Raw genomic sequence first — 20,218 nt, forward strand, 5'->3', positions numbered from 1 at the left:
TTCATCCACAATGCCACCATTACCCTGATCCCCAAGCCAGACAAAGATACTACAAAAAAAATCACAGGCCAGTATCACTGATGAATACAGATGCAAAAATCCTCAACAAAATACATGCAAGTTGAGGGCTTCCCTGGTGGCGCAGTGGCTGGGAGTCCGCCTGCCGATGCAGGGGACGCGGGTTCGTGCCCCTGTCTGGGAGGATCCCATGTGCCGTGGAGTGGCTGGGCCCGTGGGCCATGGTCGTTGGGCCTGTGCATCCGGAGGCTGTGCTCCGCAGCGGGAGGGGCCACAACAGTGGGAGGCCTGTGTACTGCAAAAAAAAATATATATATATATATATATGTATATATATATATATATGCAAGTTGAATTTAACAATGTATAAAAAGGATCATACACTATGATCAAGTGGGTTTATTCCAGGGATGCAAAGATGGTTCACTATTCACAAATCAATCAATGTGATGCACCACATTAACAAAAGGAAGGCTAAAAATCACATGATCATCTCAACAGATGCAGGAAAAGCACTTAACAAAATTCAACATCCATTCATGATAAACTCTCATCAAAGTTGGTATAGAGGGAGCATATCTCAACATAACAAAGGCCACTTACGGTAAACCCACAGCTAATATCATACTCAAAGGTGAAAAGCCTGGCTAATACACGACACCGAAGAATCCCTGCTGGTGCGGATATGCTGGCACCGAAGCTGGGTAAGGAAACGGCAGTGTGCTTTAGAAATGTACATGCAGGGACTTCCCTGGTGGTGAGTGGTTAAGAATCCGCCTGCCAATGCAGGGGACACAGGTTCGAGCCCTGGTCCAGGAAGACCCCACATGCAGCAGAGCAACTAAGCCCATGCACCACAACTACTGAGCCTGCGCGTCTAGAGCCCGTGCTCCCAAACAAGAGAAGCCACCGCAATGAGAAGCCCATGCACTGCAACGAAGAGTAGCTCCCGCCTGCCACTACTAGAGAAAGCCTGTGCGCAGTATCAAAGACCCAACACAGCCAAACATAAATAAATAATTTTAAAAATTAAAAGAAATGCACATGCAGGACGCAGAAGTAGCATCATGTCTGAGATTCGCTTTAAAATGTGAAACTCTTTGGGCTTCTCTGGTGACGCAGTGGTTGAGAGTCAGCCTGCCGATGCAGGGGACACGGGTTCTTGCCCCGGTCTGGGAAGACCCCACATGCCGTGGAGCGGCTGGGCCTGTGAGCCGTGGCCGCTGGGCCTGCGCGTCCGGAGCCTGTGCTCCGCAACAGGAGAGGCCACAACAGTGAGAGGCCCACGTACCGCAAAAAAAAAAAATAATAAAAATAAAATAAAATAAATAAATAAATAAAATGTGAAACTCTTCAGCAAAGGGAAACAAGAACAAACTTTTCTCACAATAAGTCTACGCTGTGCTGGCCACTAAGGAACCACCACCAGTATTTTTCACGTTTTGAATTCCTGTGAATTAACCCAACTCAGGAGAAGAAACGTCAGCACATTCCCCACCACAAACACCGCGTGAAAACACGCGAGAGGCACAGAAAGGAAGGAGTGAAGGAAGAAGAAAACGCTGAATTTGCACTTCGACGAACGTAAATTCACAAAACGACAGAGCGAAGCTAAACAAAGGTAACTCAGACAAGGAACCCCTCTGCATTTTGTATTTCAGACTACATTACACTAACCAGATTGTTTGTGAGTAGCCGGCTTAGTACTTTTTTCCTTAACAAGTCCGAAATACAGCGGAGGAGTCGATAAGACACAGGAGCTAAAATAAAAACACAAAACTGGTCTATGAGAGCAAACTTATATGACGGAGTTATTTCAAGGAGACGTGCAACTTAAAGGCAGTTTTGGACGATTAATTCATGCAGATACAGATGTGCAGCATTTGGAAGTGAGGAAAACCGTCAAGCTTATTCTTACCCTGCTAAAAAATGAATTCCTATTTTTAATAAAAGTCCTGTTGTAAAGTCTACCTTCTATCCTGAAATAAAATAATGTTTCACATGAAAATAAACCACAAGCCATTTAGTTTTAAACAAGATAGGAGCCATGGTGTGAGCAATAATTTCTTTATTGCTGGTATAGCTGGGAGTTTACTAAACTTTACTTCTATTTCTTAAGATAAAAAGGAATCTAAATTCTCCCGAGTGATAAACCCACACGTACACAACCTTCCTGAAGGACTGTACCGCGGTGGCACTGACAGATCCCTTCCCACGCCAGGGCGCTGCTGAGACCTCACCGGGGCGGCGGGTCGACCTCCGCCAGGGCCATCTGATTTTCGAACGTGTACGTGAGCAAGCAGGAGGCCCGCACGGACCGGTCGTGAGAGAAGTGATGATGAGCTCGAACTGTGGACACAGCTTTAGCTGAGCTGATAGTCACACGGCTTGCAGAGCCCCGTGTGATCCCCTGAACTCTCACACCCACAGTCTCAGTAAGCAGCCACTACAGCGCCGTTGGGAGAAAAGAAGGATAAAGCACAGTACAGACAGGTGCACTGTGCAGACTCTACGCACAGTGAATGGCTACGACTCACCTCACGACCACTGGTTTTGCTCATCACAGCACACGAGCCAGCAACGTGAATGCGGAGGCTCCTGAAATCTTAATTTCCAGCAAGGAGGAACAAACAAGCAATATGGCAGGGGTGCTCCCTGCGGTCTCCCTGAGTGCCTGCTGCACACAGGCTGGGGCCGGGGGCTCGACATCAGGACACCAGGACATTAGGAGGGAGCAGACAGGCCCTGCCACTGGGGCCCGCAGCTCAAGGCCCGGCCCACGGAGAGCTGACCCGGCCCAAGCCCGCGGACTAAACACATAACACGGCTGTGAAAGTGCTGGGAAGCGCAGCGTCCCTGTGAGAACACAGAGCCGGGTCTAGGGGACATCCAGTTGGGTCTTAAAGGATAGACCAGCGGGATAGGGGGGCAGGCGTGGGCACTGAGGCCAGTGGAGGCTTGGAGAGTTCAGGGACTGTCACATGAGCGGACAGATGACAAGGGAGGGGTGACGTCCCACGAGGAGGTGAGGTGTGGCCTGGGCCCCACCCCAGGCCGGCAGGGATCCCGCAGGGCGCAGGGCGCAGGCAGTCGGCTCAGAAGTGGCCTCGGCTGTAGGGCCCATGGGGGGCCGGGGGGGCGGGCAGGAGTCGGTCATCCCCGCAGCTCAGCGGACACCAGGAAGGGCGAGGAGACGTCGCTCAGCCTGACAGGTGTGAGGGTGACCAGGCACCACACCAAGACTGCGGCAAGAACACGGGCAGAGCCGACTTCAGGGTCCCTGACGCGGCCTGGCCGAGCCCCAGGACAAAGAGGGAGGGCGCCGGGCTGCCAGCGGGACTGGGGACGCCAGGAGAGGCCAGGGCGGCGTGGCGGTAACCCGCCAGCCTGGTGAGAGCAGCTGGCGCTGGGGACCAGCGCATCTTGTCCTCCTCACCTCTGACCTCCACACGTGGCAGGCAAAGCAAACTTTTAAAGTTACACAAAGTTCACATCAAAGATCCTTTGAACGTAGGTCTTACCCTTGCAACGTAAAATGGCCTCCAGTTCAAAGTCTGCCAACTTAAATATGAATAAACCCGCTGAGCTTCCAGTCTGCAAGCAGCTGGCATTCTCAGAAGAAAGACTAATTTTAAAAGAAAAAGAGAAAAAAGTGTCCTGATCTTCCCAGCTCCAGGGCACCGAGAATTGCGCTGGACCCACGTGAGAGGAACAGGTGATGCACAACCTTGGCGACCTGAGGGTCCCTCGGCCTGTGTCCCAGGGGCCAGTCCGATCACTTATAACCTCTCAGCACATCCCAGGGTCTGGGTTTCCTAGACACCCACTGTCCAGGGAAGACAGGGAGCTCAAAGGGCCACAAGCTGGGCCCAACTCAACTCTGGACGGAGGTTTTTCTCCCCCCTGACGTCACAGGAGGTCAGCACATCGGCCCCCGCGAGACCCCACACAGGTGGGCTTCCCCGCAGGCGGGCTCCATGCCTGCGTGACGGCTGCACAGAAGACTCTGCCGGGCGGTGCTGACAGGCTGGAGACTGACCGACAGCAGCGTGCACATCAAGGCACACACAGATCTGCCATTTCTTCTTTGTTTTTCCGTTTACAAACTAGACGCACGCTGTAATCTGATTGATCAGCCGCCTCTGGTTTCATCAGACCTGGACTCAGAACGGCCTCCACAGACACCTCTGTCCCACATGCGCCTTGGCATGAAGCCAAACAGCAGCCTCAGCCACTGCCCAGGCTGTTATCGGGTCCTCAGCCTCCAACACCAGCCCCAGGGAGACCAAGCGAGTCTGAGCAGAAGTGGGATCACTGCTCCCTGAGGGACGGTGGGGACCCAAGGCCTCAGACCCACTAGTCAGCTCAAGTTCGGGCCAGGCGCTGTTCCGGACCAGGCAGGGGCACCTGTGCAGAGACACGACTGTCTGCTGCGCAAGCACAGAAGGGCTGCAGCCGCACCAGCAGCCTCCTCAGGTCTCCCACACCAGCAGGGCCAGAGGCTGCTCTTCAGTCATCTCCAGAGCTCTCCAAACTCTGTGTGGAGCCAAGGGGAATGAGGTCACGACATCACCCTTTGCCCTACTGCAGAAGTCAAGATCTGCCTAGATTTGGGTGAAGAAAATTAATCTCGCTTTTTTAATAAAATAGACTTTAAAATAACTGGCCGAGATTATCAACCTTAAGACATAAAATATGCAGTCCTAAGAACACTTACACTTACGGTTATGTCAGACAAAGATAATTCGGTTTATTTTAATCGTTCTAGAAAAACAATGAACCTACTTTAGGAAGGAGGCTTTCTCCATACGGCCGTGGCGGAGTCCATGGTACTTACAAACCACAGTCACAGGGCGCCAGGCTCAGGACAGGAAGTGTCACTTCAATCTCTTCTCCTGTGTCCGGTGCCTTTGTGGAGGGAGGCTGACTGTCTTCTAGGGACAGAATTACTGACAATCTGAGAGGTGACGTTAAAATGATTAGTCAAGGTCAAGGCTAACAGCTGACCCAGTGGGATGTTGTAGGAAATACATGTTGCTGGAAAGCTCAGATCACGAAACAAGAAAAATCCTTAGGCTTATACATTATAAAGCACAAGGTTAGAAATAAACATTAGACCCTATGTCATGAGGCCTGTGGGAGAGAGATGGAGTCTCAAGGACAGATCCACAGAAAGGGGGTGAGGAGGAAGTGGTCTACTTAGAGATAACTGTGAATTCCTAAAGTGGGCTTACTACTTCATAATAAATGAGTATTTACACAAGAAATAATGAAAGCCAAGGCAAACACATTAGGAAAACATAGATCTAACGGATAAAGGCAATTTCTGACCTGCTTTAAAAAGAAACCGCTTACAGCCATTTACCTATATATACACACATATACCACAAACTGAAAGAACACCAACCACGATAAATCTGAAGGCGAGCAGAGCAGAGACACACCTGCTGTAACAAGAAAGTGAAGGACGCAGGTGCCTAGGAAAGAGAATCCATGGCGGGATTAAACAGTAAAAGCAGTAGCTTCCCCAGCTCCTCCGGGGGCAGAGCGGCAGACACTCGGCACCTGGCGACGGGGACAGGCGTGGGGACGGAGGGGTGACGAGCGGGCTCAGTGGAAAAGCCGCGGACCCCTGGGCAGCCCCCGCTGTGACACTGCCAATGGGCTGGAGAGCCGCGGCCCGCTGTCCACTAAGACAGGCCTCCACCCGCCCCACCCCGCCGCTCCCACAGGACCTGCCTCGTCCGGGACCCTGGCTTCTCCTCCCCCTCCCTCTACCCCCTGCTAGGGAGGGGGTCGCTGTGGGCCTGAGCCCCGTGGGCGGGTCTGCAGGGCATCACCTGGCCAGGTGCATGGCTTGGACTCCACCCCACTGGTGCGGAAACTCTCTCTTTCCTCAGGTCAACGTGTGTCACACAGTGATAATGGTGTCCTTCCACCAAACCGAAGGTCCGAAGCTGGAAAAGCAAAACACGTCTAGACACGCAAGACCACGTGTAGACACAGGACTCTCACCAGGTGGTCGGATGCAAAGCAGGAAGCCAAGGAGAAGAGTGAGCAGGGAGCTGACAGGGTGAGAGGCGGTGCCCTGGCTGCTCTCCTCTGGCCTCCAATCCTTCCCTCCCTCATGCCCCCACCCGGGGGCGTCCTCCTAACGGCACATCGGGGGGCAGTGCCGACTTGAGGTGCAGACACAACCCAGCGGTCACTCGTCTTCTGCAAAACACTGGACCAAGCACGGTGTGCTCCCGTCCCCAGCACCGCACGCCTGGTCTCTCCAAACACAGCACGGCGGACATAGCCCACACGGAGCTCCTAAAACCCTTGGAATCTCCTGATGAGAGTGACCACGGTGTCGCCTGTTATATTAATGAGGTGACTTCTGGAAAGCCCTCAGGTCACCTAAGGATGGGGACTGGTTGCCGGGGAACCACTGCTGACCTCGGGGGAGGGGTGCAGGGGCTGGAGACGGACTTCTATCACCCACCGCCAAGGATCGAATCAATCCTGCCTAAGCAATGAGCCTCCGTAAAAACCCCAGAAGTACAGGTTCAGGGAGATCCAGGAGGGCGACAACATCCTCCCTGGGGTGCGATGCCCCCCACGTCCATGGGAACAGAAGCTCCTGTGCTGAGGACGCCCCCAAACCTTGCCCTGGTAGCTCTTCCTCTGGCTGCTCGCCTGTATTAATCAAGCAGAGGAAGGGGCCGTGGGAACCTCTGATTTGCAGCTGAGTCAGGCGAAGTTGTGGGTGACCTGGGGACCCGCTACCTGCGACTGGCATCTGAAGTGAGGGGCAGTCTCGTGGGACCGAGCCCTTAACCACCTCCAGGTAGACAGTGTCGGAACTGGGTTAACTGTGGGACCCCCGCTGGTGTCCTGCTGACTGGCTTCCTGGGGGACCCCCTCCCCCCGGTCTGGGGACAGAAGCATCAGAAGAGTGCGATGTGAAAGCCAAGGAGACGCACAGGAGGAAGACCTGGGTTACCTCCTCACGCGAGGTCTTTCCCAAGTTATATCAACAGCCACTGTTTTTAAAAGAGAACAGTATCCATGCTTTGTGAAGTAAACCTCAATTGCTCACCTAAAATCTGGTAAATGGAATATTTATAAATGGAATATTTCCTGCCATATCAATAAACAAAGGATGTCACAGTCACCAAAGATTGCAGCCCTGCCTGCAACTTGAGCGGAGGAAGCTCAGGGCTGAAAAGAAAGCTGCCGTCTAGCAGCCATCAGGCTGCAGCCACTCCCTGCGGCGAGCCCTGAGGCAACTCAGCACGAAAATACTGGCCCCAGGTAGCTGAGGTCACGTCAAAGGAATGACTGCACTGAGGCCAGACTCTTGCGTCTTCCCATACATAGAAAAGCGCTGAATTCCTTAACTTGAGATGCCTGGATTTCTTTATTTAACGATAATCCTTTGAGGTTCCGACTAGCTGCCCTTTGCTGCCAAACTCCTACATACCCTGGCCCTCAGCCTCCCAGCCCCTCGCCTGGTCGGAGCAGTTCTCAGTTACCTGAAATGCCACGTCCCGGGCCGCAGTCCTCATTTTGCCCCAAATAAAACTTAACTCACAGCTCTCACGTTGTGCATATTTTTTTAAGTCAACAAAACTAAGTTTTTAAAAATATCAAGTATCTTCAAATTTCTCAAAATATATAAATCTGACACTAGTGGTTGTACGCGATTTTACAGAGGACCGAGCCTCTCTGCAGGCGAGGCCCCGCGGGTATGAAAACCCCACCAGGCGCTGGAGGTACGGCCTCAGCAAAGGATACAAAGCAATAGTGAAACAGAGACCTTTGTGCACGTGTTCACTTAGTCATAACAACGTCTGAAAACTGGAGTTAGCCTGTGGTTCTCACCTGGCCATCCACACAGCCGGTGACCGGCTGCAGCCTTCGCTGGTCCACAAGGAGACTCAGGGGGGGAGAGGCTATTGGAGGGGGCACGTGCGTTCTTAGCTTTAAAGGTGCCTGACGGAGTTTAAACTGGGAGCCAGCACTTTTACTGATGGTATTTCTTTTAGTCACATGTGAACTATTCCAAAGTAAGTTCTTCACCAGGAAGTAGAAACTGTAAGTGAACAGAAATTTTGGAAAGTGCATGAGTGTGGGAAGACAGTGGTCGGAACGGCCCGGGGGAAGCCTGGGGGGTCATCCCAGCCCCTCCATGAGTCACTAACTCCCAGAGTGAGAATAGCACCAAACAACATTAAACACGCAGCAACAACGATTCTTCAGTAAGAAACAATAAGACTACGGAATTAGTGGTGAAAACAGCAATTAAATGAATGTCTCTTTTTTAAATCGTTGCCTAGGATGTCATTTCATTTAAAACTTACTGTGAATCCAGAGTGTCAAGGATTTAGAAGGAGAGTTAGGATACATGAATATTGAAAACACTGCACGTCCTAAATAAACTTTATAGATGACATCAAAATCAAGTTTATAATTGTTTTCTTAACAGTCAAATAAAGTCCCCATAGTTAATTTCAGGAAAATAATTCCAACATAATTCCAAGAAGTATGCTCTATCCCTGAGACTGATAAATGGATTCAGACCGCCTTGACTGTCACAGCTCTGGCTTACAGGTTAACATGTATGTATTAGGTTACACATAGCCCACGGACAGAAAACAGGTAAAAGTTTTAAGTTACCTGTTAACACTGATGAGCTGTATGTTAATGATTCCATACGATGGTCCCAAACCTTTGGACAGACACACGTTTCTTTAGAAGAGGTAAAAATTTTGCCATTATTGCTATAGTTTGAACTAATACTTCTACCAAATTACAAGTTAATTTATGTGAATGGTTATCTAAAGGACAAAATAATAAGCATATAAATAATAAAACTACAGAAATACAATTAAAGATATCAGCATCATACATACAGGAAACAAACATTTCCAAAAATGACAACCCACAGGTTTGGAAGCCCCAGACAAGAGAAGGTGGGGACATTTCCAGCACTTCATCAACGCTGCCGAGAAGAGGGGACAAGGTCACTGTCACCTGTATCCTGACGAGAAAGGACCAGTTACTAAGCGACAGGCGCACCCTCCTGTTTTCCAAACATCCGCTCTAATTCTCACACCCCTTGAGGAGACGGAGGCCATCATTTCCATTTTCCAGATAAGAGAGGTCAGGCGAGCTCGGTTAATCTGTCAGCAGCAGCTGGTAAGTGGCGAGCTGGGGTTCTGGCCCCAGCAGCCTGCTGCAGAGCTTTTGCAAGTGCGAAATTTCAAGGTGACAACAGAAGCATTTTTACAATCTCTCTCCTCTCTCGCTCTCTCTGCAGATGCCTGTTAATCACCCCCAACTTTCCTTCAGCCACAACATAGGACATCCTCACTTTGTCAGTTAGAAAATACTCACAGTGCACTGACTCGGAGGTGGATGGGAACTGAGCTTGCGTTTTGCGTTATTTCCTTCTTAAGCCTAATTTAGCTCTGAATGAATCTTTTGATATTGGAAAGTGGCCCTGCTGCTGGGCCCCTAGGATATACTGTGGAGGTAAATTAAGGTGTTAGCTCTCCAGGGCCCTGGATTCCAGGAGAAGGAGGGTCCCGTCACTGACTCAGCCCACCTGGAATGCCAGGCCACCAGAACGTGCCACGAGCCCCGGCCCCCAAAGCCGCCCAGCAAGCAGCCAAGACATCGGGCTGAGTCCAGGACAGTCACCCCTCGGACGTTACGCGTGTGGCAGTGACCACGAACCAAAAGCACAACACAAATCGTTCACACACCACCACAGTCTAACGCCCGTCCCGTACCTCGAAGCTTCTGTCCTCGGACACCGCGATGATGACACGTGCCTGCCAAGTGCGAAACGCGGCCGCGGTCACTGGGCCCTGGGGACCCTGCAGCTCGGCTAGGGTAGACCGGCTCTGGGGGAATTGGTGAGGGAAGACCAGGCACCGAGTGTTCTGGTAATTATTATTTTTATTAAGAAGTTCTATGAATCTCACAGAAAATAGTTTCTATTAAAATTAATTCTACTTTACATAATCCCCTGGTCCGAATTTGGAACTTCCTGTGCATAACGCTGGAAGCTAAAGTTCAGGGGCTGAGCCGAGAGGGAAGCGCCGCGGTCCTGGCCCCGGGAGCAGCGACTGAAGAAACGAGACTGACCAAGGCCGACACCCCCGTCACGCCCTGAAGCAGCATCTGGGGCGCCCCACCTCCCCACGGCCCACACCCCGCACACGCTGCCCCGCCGCACCCGCCGCCGGGCCGGCCCTGCAGAGGCATCCGCACTCCATGCCAGGCTCATCATTTTCTCTTTCGGGAGCATCTGCCTTCCTTCAAACACTGTACATGCTAAGTGTCGTCCTGCTCATCCTGGTTTACCTTCCCCTGGCATGAAGATGGTGTTTGTTAGGTATGGGGGGTGACCATCAAAAGGTGTCTGCACAAAACGTTTTAAATATTTACAGCTCAAATGCCAACGTGTCGCTGAACAAGCTCACAGCCCTGCCCTGATCCTAGGTCACCTCCACCATCTGACCTTTCGTTATGTGCGACCCTCAACTTCACAATCTGGCCCAAAATTGTTTGAAGACAGAAACGTCCACTCTGCACCGCAAACTGCCTGGCACACCTGAGGCCCCATGGCTTAACCATCAGTGAAGGTTTGGTGCACTAACGTCCCTCCTACGCTAGGTTTTGACAGTGGAAATGGCAAGAAAACGCCTTGCAGGCAACTAGCTTTGCTGACTGCATTCATCTGGCAAACGGAAGACAAGACACGACACCAGGCCCTAGAAGATCTGTCTCCAAGCTGCGTCTCGGGCAGAAGGTGAGTTCTGAGGAAGAAGCCGCCTGCTCTCCAGGCCTGGCGTCCGGCCAGCGCGTAGAGCAACCAAAGCACAGAACCCGCAAGAGGTGGCACGCCTACTTAAACGCAGCCCAACTGAGAATTAAGGCAGAAGAGGCCAATTCTTGATGAACAGCAAATTTTGCTAGAAGAGATAAAAGCACTATGCTTTCCAGGCCTTGAAGAGACCGCTCAAGTGGGAGCCGATCAGAGAAACACAGTTTACCACACGTGTGCTCAGTGAGCCTGGTGTCCAGACTTCCTGGAAAGGTTTCCTAATTTACATAGAACAGCAGTATCTGGGTCCAGTGCTTTCCAATCGCAAGATAAAGAAATGTTTTCATTCGCTGCCCCTCACATCTTTACAAAAACAGGCCCAGTTACAAACCCTGCTGAGAAGAGGCAGGTGAGGCCCAGCACCGGGAGCCGTGGGCGTCGTGCCGGGGAACTTCACGCGGTGTCGGGTCTTAGCTCAACGTCCAGTGTGAATACTTTGTTTCCAGCACACACCGCAGTAACATGATCGGTGGGACTAGGCCTTAAACACAGCACCTTTCCCAGGAGGGTGCCGAGGACGGTCCCTCGTGGAAATCGCCCTGGAGGGAGTTGGGTCATTAGTGTAATGTCCGAGATGACCTCATGGGAGATGCTGAGAGCGTAACCCTCTATTCCAGGATTACGTGCAGAATGACGTGAGCTTTGGTTTGATTTTGGCTCTTTGAGAGCATTAAAAACATTGAAAAGTTCTTCTGGAAACACGTGGAACACGGGCACTGTCTGTAGGGAAGACACTGCATCACGAGGATGACGGCGTGTCTTGCGGAAGGCCACGCGCACAGACTCCAGGTGAGTTGTGCATCCCGTCCTCCCTCCTCCCTGCATCCGCCGCGGCTCCACGCCTGGCCAGTGACCTGCTATGGCCCGTGGCAAGCAGGCAGAAGGGACACTGTGCCCATCTGAGCAGAAAGGTACTCAAGGAGACAAGACCATTAGGTCAAAAACAAGAGAAATAAGAAATGATGGAAAACACCCACAAGTCGTTTAGACCTTGAAACCAAACCAGAACTGATCCAGGTGTCAAAACTACTAGATAAGGACATTTAAACAGTCATTATAACTTCATTTCATATGTTCAAAAGGTTAAACAGAGGCTTAGAATATATTTTTAAAAGACCCAATTCTAACTTCAAGAGATGAAAACTAAAATGAAAGATGAAAAACACACTAAGTGGGATTAAAAGCAGATTAGACATTGCAGAAAGAGAAGTAGGTAGTCTAAATAGGCCTATATCTGTTAAAGAAAATGAATCAATAATTGATAACCTTCTGAAACAGAAAGCACCAGGCCAAGATGGGCTCACTGGTAAATTCTACTAAACATTTAAGAAAGAAATCAGACCAATTCTCCAAAACGTCTTTCAGAAAATAGAAGAAAAATAAGAGGAAACACTTCAGAAGAAACAGAGGGAATACCTCCTTACTCATTCTATGAAGCCAGTATTACCTGAATACCAAAACCAGACAAAGATATGACAAGAAAAGAAAATTACAGACCAATACCTCTCATGAACAGAGATGCAAACATCAACAAAATATTTAAAATATTAGCAAATCAAACTAAACAATGCATAAAATGAATTATAAACCATGACCAAATGGGATTTATTCCAGGTATGCAAGGCTGGTTCAACATTCAAAAATCAACTAATCCACCATATCAACAGGCTAAAGAAGAAAAATCACACAAAAACATCAATAAAGGTAGAAAAAGCATTTTAAAAATCCAACAACAATTCATGATAAAAAAAAAACCTCTCAGTATACTAGTATCTAAGCATAATAAAGAATAGCTACAAAGTATCAAAAGTTATCATATTTAAAGGTGAGAAACCAGAAGTTTTCCCACTAAGATCAGAAACAAGGCAAGGATGTCCCCCTCACCACTCCTTTCACCATCATACTGGAAGTCTTAGCTAATGCACTAATACAAGAAAAGAAAAGGAATAGTGTCTGAGAAGGAAGAAGTAAAACTGTCTTTGTTCACAGATGTTTCCATGACTGTCTATGTAGAAAATCCAAAAGAATGAACAAAAAACTCCTGAAACTAAGCAATTTATAGCAAGTTTGCAGGACACAAAGTTAATATATACAATTCTGTTGCTGTCCTATACTAGCATTAAACAAGTGGACTTTGAAATTAAAAATACAATAACATTTACATTAGCAAAAATGTAATATGAAATAGGTACAAATCTAACAAAATATGCATAAGATCACCATGAGGAAAATTATAAAGCTCTGCTGAAAGAAATCAAAGAGGAACTAAATGAATGGAGAGATACTCCATGTTTGTGGACATGAGGACTCAACATTGTCAAGATGTCAGTTCTTCCCAACTTTATCTACAGATTCAATGCAATCCGAATGAAATCAACAAACTTACTCTGAAGTTTACATGGAGAGGCAAAAGACCGAGAACAGCCGCATAATACTGTAAAATAACACAGTTGGAGGACTGACCTACCTGAGTTCAAAGCTACTCCAAAGCTCCACCAATCGCGACTGTGTGATGTTGGCAAAAGAAAAGACAAACAGATGACTGGGAGAGAGCAGAGAGCCAGAAAGAGTCAACCGACCTTCAACAAAGGAACAAAGGCAATACAGCGGAGAACACTATACACCTCTAGAAGGTAACATAGGAGAAAATCTAGACGACTTGCGTTTGGCAACGACTTTTTAGATAAGACACCAAAGACATGAGTCATGAAAGTAAGAATTAATAAGCTGGACTTCGTTAGCATTAAAAAATTCTGCTCTGTGAAAGACACTATCAAGAGAATAAAAAGACAAACCACAGACTGGGAGAAAATATTTACAAAAGACATATATAATAAAGGACTGTTATGCAAAATACACAAAGACCTCTTAAGACACAACAAGAAAATAAACAACCCAATTTAAAAATGGGCCAAAGACCTTAACAGACACCCCACTAAAGAAGATACGCAGATAGCAAGTAAACATATGAAAAGTATATGTCATCAGGGAAAGTCAAATTAAAACAGCAGTAAGATACTACTATCCACTTGTTAGAATGGCTAAAATTCAGAACACTGACAACACCAAATGCTGGCGAGGATGTGGAGCAACAAGAACGCTCATCCTTTGCTGGAGGGAACGCAGAGCGGTGTGGCCACCTTATTAGAGTTTCTTACAAAATGAAGCATACTCTCATCACACAACTCAGCAATCCTGCTCTTTGGTATTTACCAAAGGAGTTGAAAATTTATGTCCACACAAGAATTTGCACAGAAATTTATGTTTATAGCAGCTTTATTCATAATTTCCAAAACTTGAAAGCAACTAAGATGTCCTTTAGTAGGTGAATGAATAAATAAACTCTGGTCCATCCAGACAGTAGAATATGATTCAGGGCTAAAAACAAATGAGCTATCAAGTCGTGGAAAGACATGGAGCAACCTTAACTACACATGACTAGAGAAAGGAGCCAATCCGTATGATCCCAACATACAACATTCTGGAAAAGGCAGAACTCTGGAGACAGTACAAGATCAGTGGTTACCAGAAGCTGGGGTAGGGAGGCGCGAACAAGCAGAGCCCAGCGGAATTTCAGGCAGTGAAAACACCTGCGTGGTGCTAGAGTTGTGGCTACATATATATCACTGTGCACTTGTCCAAATCCACAAAATGCACCGCACGGCGGGGGAACTCTAAGGCGAGCGATGGACTTCGTGTGAAAACAATGTCAATGTCGGTTCATCGACTGTAACGGATGTACCATCTGGAGGATGCTGAGCACGGGGGAAAACACGCATGTGTGGGCGCATATCACGGGGATATAGGAACTCTCTGTACTTTCCCCTCAATTTTGCTGTAAACCTAAAACTGCTCTTAAAAAATAATGGCCTCAAAATACAAAAAGCAAGTAAAAAGTAGAATCCAAAGAGAAATGGGTAGCCAAAATTCCACAGTAAGAAACGTTACCAGGGATAAAGCATGTCACTCCATGATGTTAATGGGGCCACTCCACCAAGAAGACGTAAAGGTACTGAACATCTACGTGCTTAACGACAGAGCTTCAAAATACATGGGGCAAAACGGATAGAAGAGAAATAGACGAATTCACATTCAGAGTCATAGATTTCTATATGCCTCTCTCAATAACCGATAGAGCAGGTGGTCATAAATAGAAGACTTGAAGAACGCTATGAACCAGCTCGATCTAAGTGACATTACTAAAACAAAAGACACACAAGTATTCATAGCAACTTTCTTTATAACAGTCAAAAGTGAAAACAACCTGAACGTCCACCAACAGGAAAACGGATAAACAAATTACAATATATATCCATACAATGGAACACTACTCAATAATCAAAAGAACAAACTGTTGATACTGCAACAATGTAGATAAATCTCAGCATACTTATTCTAAGTGGCAGAAGCCAGACGAAACGAGAAGCTGCCGATTCCACCTCCATGAAACGCTAGAAAATGCACACACACCAATACACAGTTGACATTTAGGTACGTAAGAACCCCTTCAAATCAACAGGAAAACGACAGGTAATTCAGTAGAAAACTGGCAAGAGATTGAACACATATATCACAAAAGAGAACGGCCAAATGGCCAATAAACGTGCACAAAGGGAACTGCAAATCATGATTAAGTACCACTACACCCACCAGAAGGGACAACATTAAAAGGACCAAGTGTAGGTGAGGATGTGGACCCACCACGTGAAGAAGGACAGGTTGGTACAACCACTTTGCAAATCTTAGCTTTAACTTTTAGACTAAATATATGCATTCCTTAAGACTCAGCAAGTGCATATACATGTGCGTCAAAAGACATATAAAAGAATGTAGCAATCAAAATATGGAAACCAACCAAACCTCCAATAATAGTAGAATGGATAAAGTGTGGTCTAGCCATACAACGCAATACTGCACAGCAATGAAAACAAGCAATGTGGATAAAGCTCATAAGCATAATGGCAAACCAAAGAGACCAGCAAAAAAGAATGTGTGATGTGTGACACCATTTATACAAAGTTCAAACACGAGCACAGCTACATGCTGGAAGTGGGGCCAGAGCCACCTCTGGGGACGAGACAAGGGAGCACCAGCTGAGGCAGAGCCTGGGCGGTGCCGCCCGGCTGTGTTCACTTTGGTATTATCACTACAATGTGCACTTAACACCTGGGACACATTTTTCTAAGTATTTTATGCTCGATAGAAAAACAAGAGAGATCAAGCCAGAGACCGGAATGTAGGGTCAACTCATCAATGCAAGTTGTGTTGAAGAAACACATAAAAACCTCTCTTAACTAAGTGGGAAAGAAATCAAAATACAGATTTCCCTTCAGCAATGATGAACAGCTTCCACTATTAGTAAAGTGTTTGCCAGCATAATTGAAAGTTAAATTTCAAAGCAAATACGGTTTTGGTTTGCATGTGCTGTCATCACTGTTCTCAAACCCCTGAAGCCCAAAATGAAGATTAAAACTACCCCAATACCAAAAACGCTGACAGACTTTTGCTTTTTTATTTTTTACAAAAAAACCTGTTTTTAACAGTATTAAGATAATTATATTAGTCATAAAATAACCTTTAGAAAGAAAACTGATGTCTTTAAAACCCTATCAGTTTGATGTTAAAGATTCTGCAATAAACACAATAAACTCCTTTAAATGTTGTATTAAAAATCTACAATTAAAATTAAAAGTTCAACTTGTCTTGATTGTGTTAAGAAGAACCTCTTCTTGTTTATATTCTTACTCAAGAAGAAATTTTAAATGATTTTAAAGTATTTAAATTTATTTTTAAATAAAGTGATTCCAGTTTATTTCCTAAGTCAAAACTTAATATGCTTTGTTTTGTTAGCATTTTTCTCCCGTAGCTGGTAACTGAATCCATAAAGGGCAAACTCACCCAAACAGCATCAGAGGAACAGAGCTTGACGGCAAATTTCTGTGACTTAACAAAAAACATGTATAACTTTTTAAATACCTGGTGAGGAGGTTCCTTGGTGTCCCATACACAAAGTTCGTTTCTATCTAAGGCGAAAGCACAGGACCGCCCACTGCAGGCGAGCTGAACGTGGGATGCGGACTTCTTGGAATCCACCAGGTATTTTTCCACGACTATATCACCTGCGTGGCCATCATTTATGGAGAAAATCTCTTGTGGTTCTTCCATCTTCAACCTGAAACACAAAGTACATATAAGCGGACTATGGGTATGGTATTTCATGCAGAGGACAGTCTGTTGTTTACTCGTAATTACCAGTATGATCACACACACGTCACACCTGGTGACTCGTCTTCCCTCCCCACCCCCAAGAAAAAGAAAATCACTGACATCCCGGAAGTTCCCTGTCATGACTGCTCACTGCTCCCACAGGCTTTCAAGTTAAGCAGACCTCGGTTCCAGCGCCACGGCTCCCACTGAGCAGACCTTGCTTCGACGCGGAGCGCCTGCTCCCCCACTGGGAACGGAGGGAACGCCAGCCACCCTCACAGAGGCCTCGCGAGGACCAAACGATGCTCCAGTACCGGCACCAAGAAGTGCTTTCAGAGAGCCACGACCAAAATCGAAGACTGTCAGCGACGATTAAGATGCAAAGTTATGGGCTTCCCTGGTGGCGCAGTGGTTGAGAGTCCGCCTGCCAATGCAGGGGACGCGGGTTCGTGCCCGGGTCCGGGAAGATCCCACGGGCCGTGGAGCTGCTGGGCCCGTGGGCCATGGCCGCTGAGCCTGCGCGTCCGGAGCCTGTGCTCCGCAACGGGAGAGGCCACAGCAGTGAGAGGCCCGCGCACCGCAAAAGAAAAAAAAAAACAAAAAACAAGATGCAAAGTGATGTTCTACACTGATGAACAAAGTCAGTGGTGAACTACAAAACAAATCCATACCCGTTGTGCATCTGGGACTCGTTCAACTAGGTCACAACATTCTAGGTCGTTAAAGTTGGTTATCTCGGCTTATACAACCACTGGTTCACTGGCTGTGTCTTATAAAGCATCAATCAGCGACACACAGACAGAAATGAAAACAGTCTCAGACCTGTCCCACTTCACAGTCAGTAACTCCGTAACGGCTACCAGGTTATACACGTGCGGCAGTAGCCCTGGGTCACCCCTGATTCCGCACCGCCTCACGGGCACCAGACACACCTGAAGCCTCAGCTACAAAGTCGTGAGCAAAGCACCTCGCCATCCGGCCACCAAGCTGGTTGTTTAGATTCAGAGAACCCAGCCACGTGGTCACCATGCTGGCTGTGTGGACTCGGCCTGGACAGGCATCATGGGGGAAGTGGTAGTTAACACAGAAGAAGACTCTGGACAGTTACCAGCAGAGATGGGGTGGGGCTAAGAAGTGGGGGCAGCTGATGCTCCCAAGGGGAGATCCTGGGATGGTCGCTGCTCAACAGACCGCAGAGCAGGGCTCATCCTTATGCTCAGGTGACCCTGGGGAGCTAAGAACTGAGTCAATCAGGGCTGCCCGTCCGGAAACACACACGTCAATCTGGCCGCAGCGCCGGGGGTCAGAGTTGAGAGGGGCTGGGTGGGGACGATGGGGCTCAAGCCAAGTCCAGGCCTGGGGCCTGGCCCAGAGAGCCTGGTCAGTAGCTCTGCGAGGACAACGGAAGGTCAGCCAGCACCTCAGTTTCCACCCTCTCCTTCCCTTGCAGACCTCTCCTGTCCCCACATTTCTCTTAACGGCACAACCGTTTTCCTAGTTTCCAAGTTTCCAGGCACAAAGCTTGAGTGAATATTAATTCCTTCCTTCTTTTGCCCTCATATCCAATCCATGCCCAGCCCTTTCTTTCTTCGTGGGGAATTTCAGATTTGTCCCTCAAACACCCAGCGAGTGAAGGGTCATGCCAATCCTAAAGGTATAATCTGCTGCAGACACCTGGTGGATTACCTGCTAAAATTGCAGTGATTCTCTCTTTCGGGGGCCAGAATCCCATTAGCACAGAAGCAAAGAACGCGGAAGCCAAGGGCAAGCGGGATGCTGCCGTGGGGTGTGGAGCGGAGGACGCGCTGTGTAGAGAACAGCAGGACTGGGTCTGGGCCACTGGGTCCCAGCATTTGGTTCTACTCCTTCTGTCTTGAATTCGGTGGGGTTTCCCTTCATCTAGGCTATTCTGTTATTTCCAACCAGAGAGCCCTAAATAATGGACTATCTGATTTCATTCCAACTGTGAAAAGAAACAGCACACAACCTGAGACAGCGGGAGCGCAGGACCTCAGAGGTGGGAAGTTCACCGCCAGAGGGGACCGGCCGAGGGGCCTCAGGCTGGGGCACCCACGCAGCACGCACCCGCACGACGAGGAATGTACAGATCTCGACTCCCCAGGCCACTTCATGGAGGGTGACCCCCCCAGCATACACCTCCTGGGTCGATGGGTGGGGCTGTAATCACCTCCCAGCCTACAGGTGCAGGGGTCGCGATTTAACAAGACAAAGGAGACAAACAAAAACATGCTACCTAAGAAACTCTGTTGGAAATAACCCCAAAGAAGGCAGGAAGCACTTCCAATAGGAGGTGGATAGGAGGCCTTATTTTAGCACCTGTAAGGCCAGACACCAGACCCAGTCAGGCCTTGTGCGCTCCCCGATCTCCCCAGGACACACATTCTCTGTAGTAATAAATCAGAGACTTTGAAAGACTTGAGAAGCCTGCGATGTTTGGAGAAAACAAAAACAAAAATAAAATGTGTTGAATATTTTAAAGCACATTCTTCTCTAATTTACAAATTGGTTTTACTTACTTATTTTACATTTTCCAAGGTACAGCAGAGAGCTTCATATAAAAAATAGCTAAATGTTTCAAAGCTACCATGATTTGCTTTGCAAGTTTTATAATTGTAAAGTACCCAGTGCCTAGCACTGCTGGCACGTGGAAATGATGGGTGTACGTGTCCCCAGTGGATGAAAGGAAGTTACTGTGCCTCCTTCCGCTGTGTTTTGAAAGCATAAACATTTCAAGAAACACATGAAATAATATATCAAAAGTCACAATTGTTTCAAAATTTTTAAGAATCCATCCATCAAACTGTGATAAACTGTATTGTATTTGCCTTATTTCAACTGTCTTAATCTCTTCTGTAATTCCTATAGAGTTTATCACCATGATTTGCAAATAGTACTTTCATAGATATTAACATGTAGATTTGTGTTTATCAATAATACATTATACCACTTAATTCTTACAATAACCCTTTAAAATGGTTATATTTTTTCCCATTTTCCAGAGAACAAAATCAGAAAGATTAGAAAGTGTTAAGACTAGTCAGTGGAATCGCCACACCCACACTTTCTGACTCGTGGTGGGTAGCACCTCCA

At 47.7% G+C, this 20,218-nt stretch overlaps 1 protein-coding gene across 1 annotated transcript in view; it reads right to left on the bottom strand.

Moving 5' to 3' along the window:
- Positions 1-20,218, bottom strand: part of WDR27 (WD repeat domain 27) — a gene marked incomplete at its 3' end in the record, with an annotated part of 52,903 nt that overhangs the window by 18,769 nt on the left and 13,916 nt on the right. Inside the window, 12 exon segments of the mRNA XM_082668726.1 lie at positions 1,696-1,778; positions 2,259-2,367; positions 2,561-2,623; positions 3,540-3,643; positions 4,856-4,952; positions 5,859-5,909; positions 5,912-5,975; positions 7,888-7,958; positions 8,683-8,734; positions 9,801-9,914; positions 11,321-11,479; positions 16,775-17,072. Of these exon segments, the coding sequence (XP_082524852.1) occupies positions 1,696-1,778; positions 2,259-2,367; positions 2,561-2,623; positions 3,540-3,643; positions 4,856-4,952; positions 5,859-5,909; positions 5,912-5,975; positions 7,888-7,958; positions 8,683-8,734; positions 9,801-9,914; positions 11,321-11,479; positions 16,775-17,065 (1,258 nt within the window). The 5' untranslated portion in view covers positions 17,066-17,072.

The sequence above is a fragment of the Grampus griseus genome, assembly GCF_964374135.1.
Source record: "Grampus griseus genome assembly, chromosome: 13".
Taxonomy (NCBI): domain Eukaryota; kingdom Metazoa; phylum Chordata; class Mammalia; order Artiodactyla; family Delphinidae; genus Grampus; species Grampus griseus.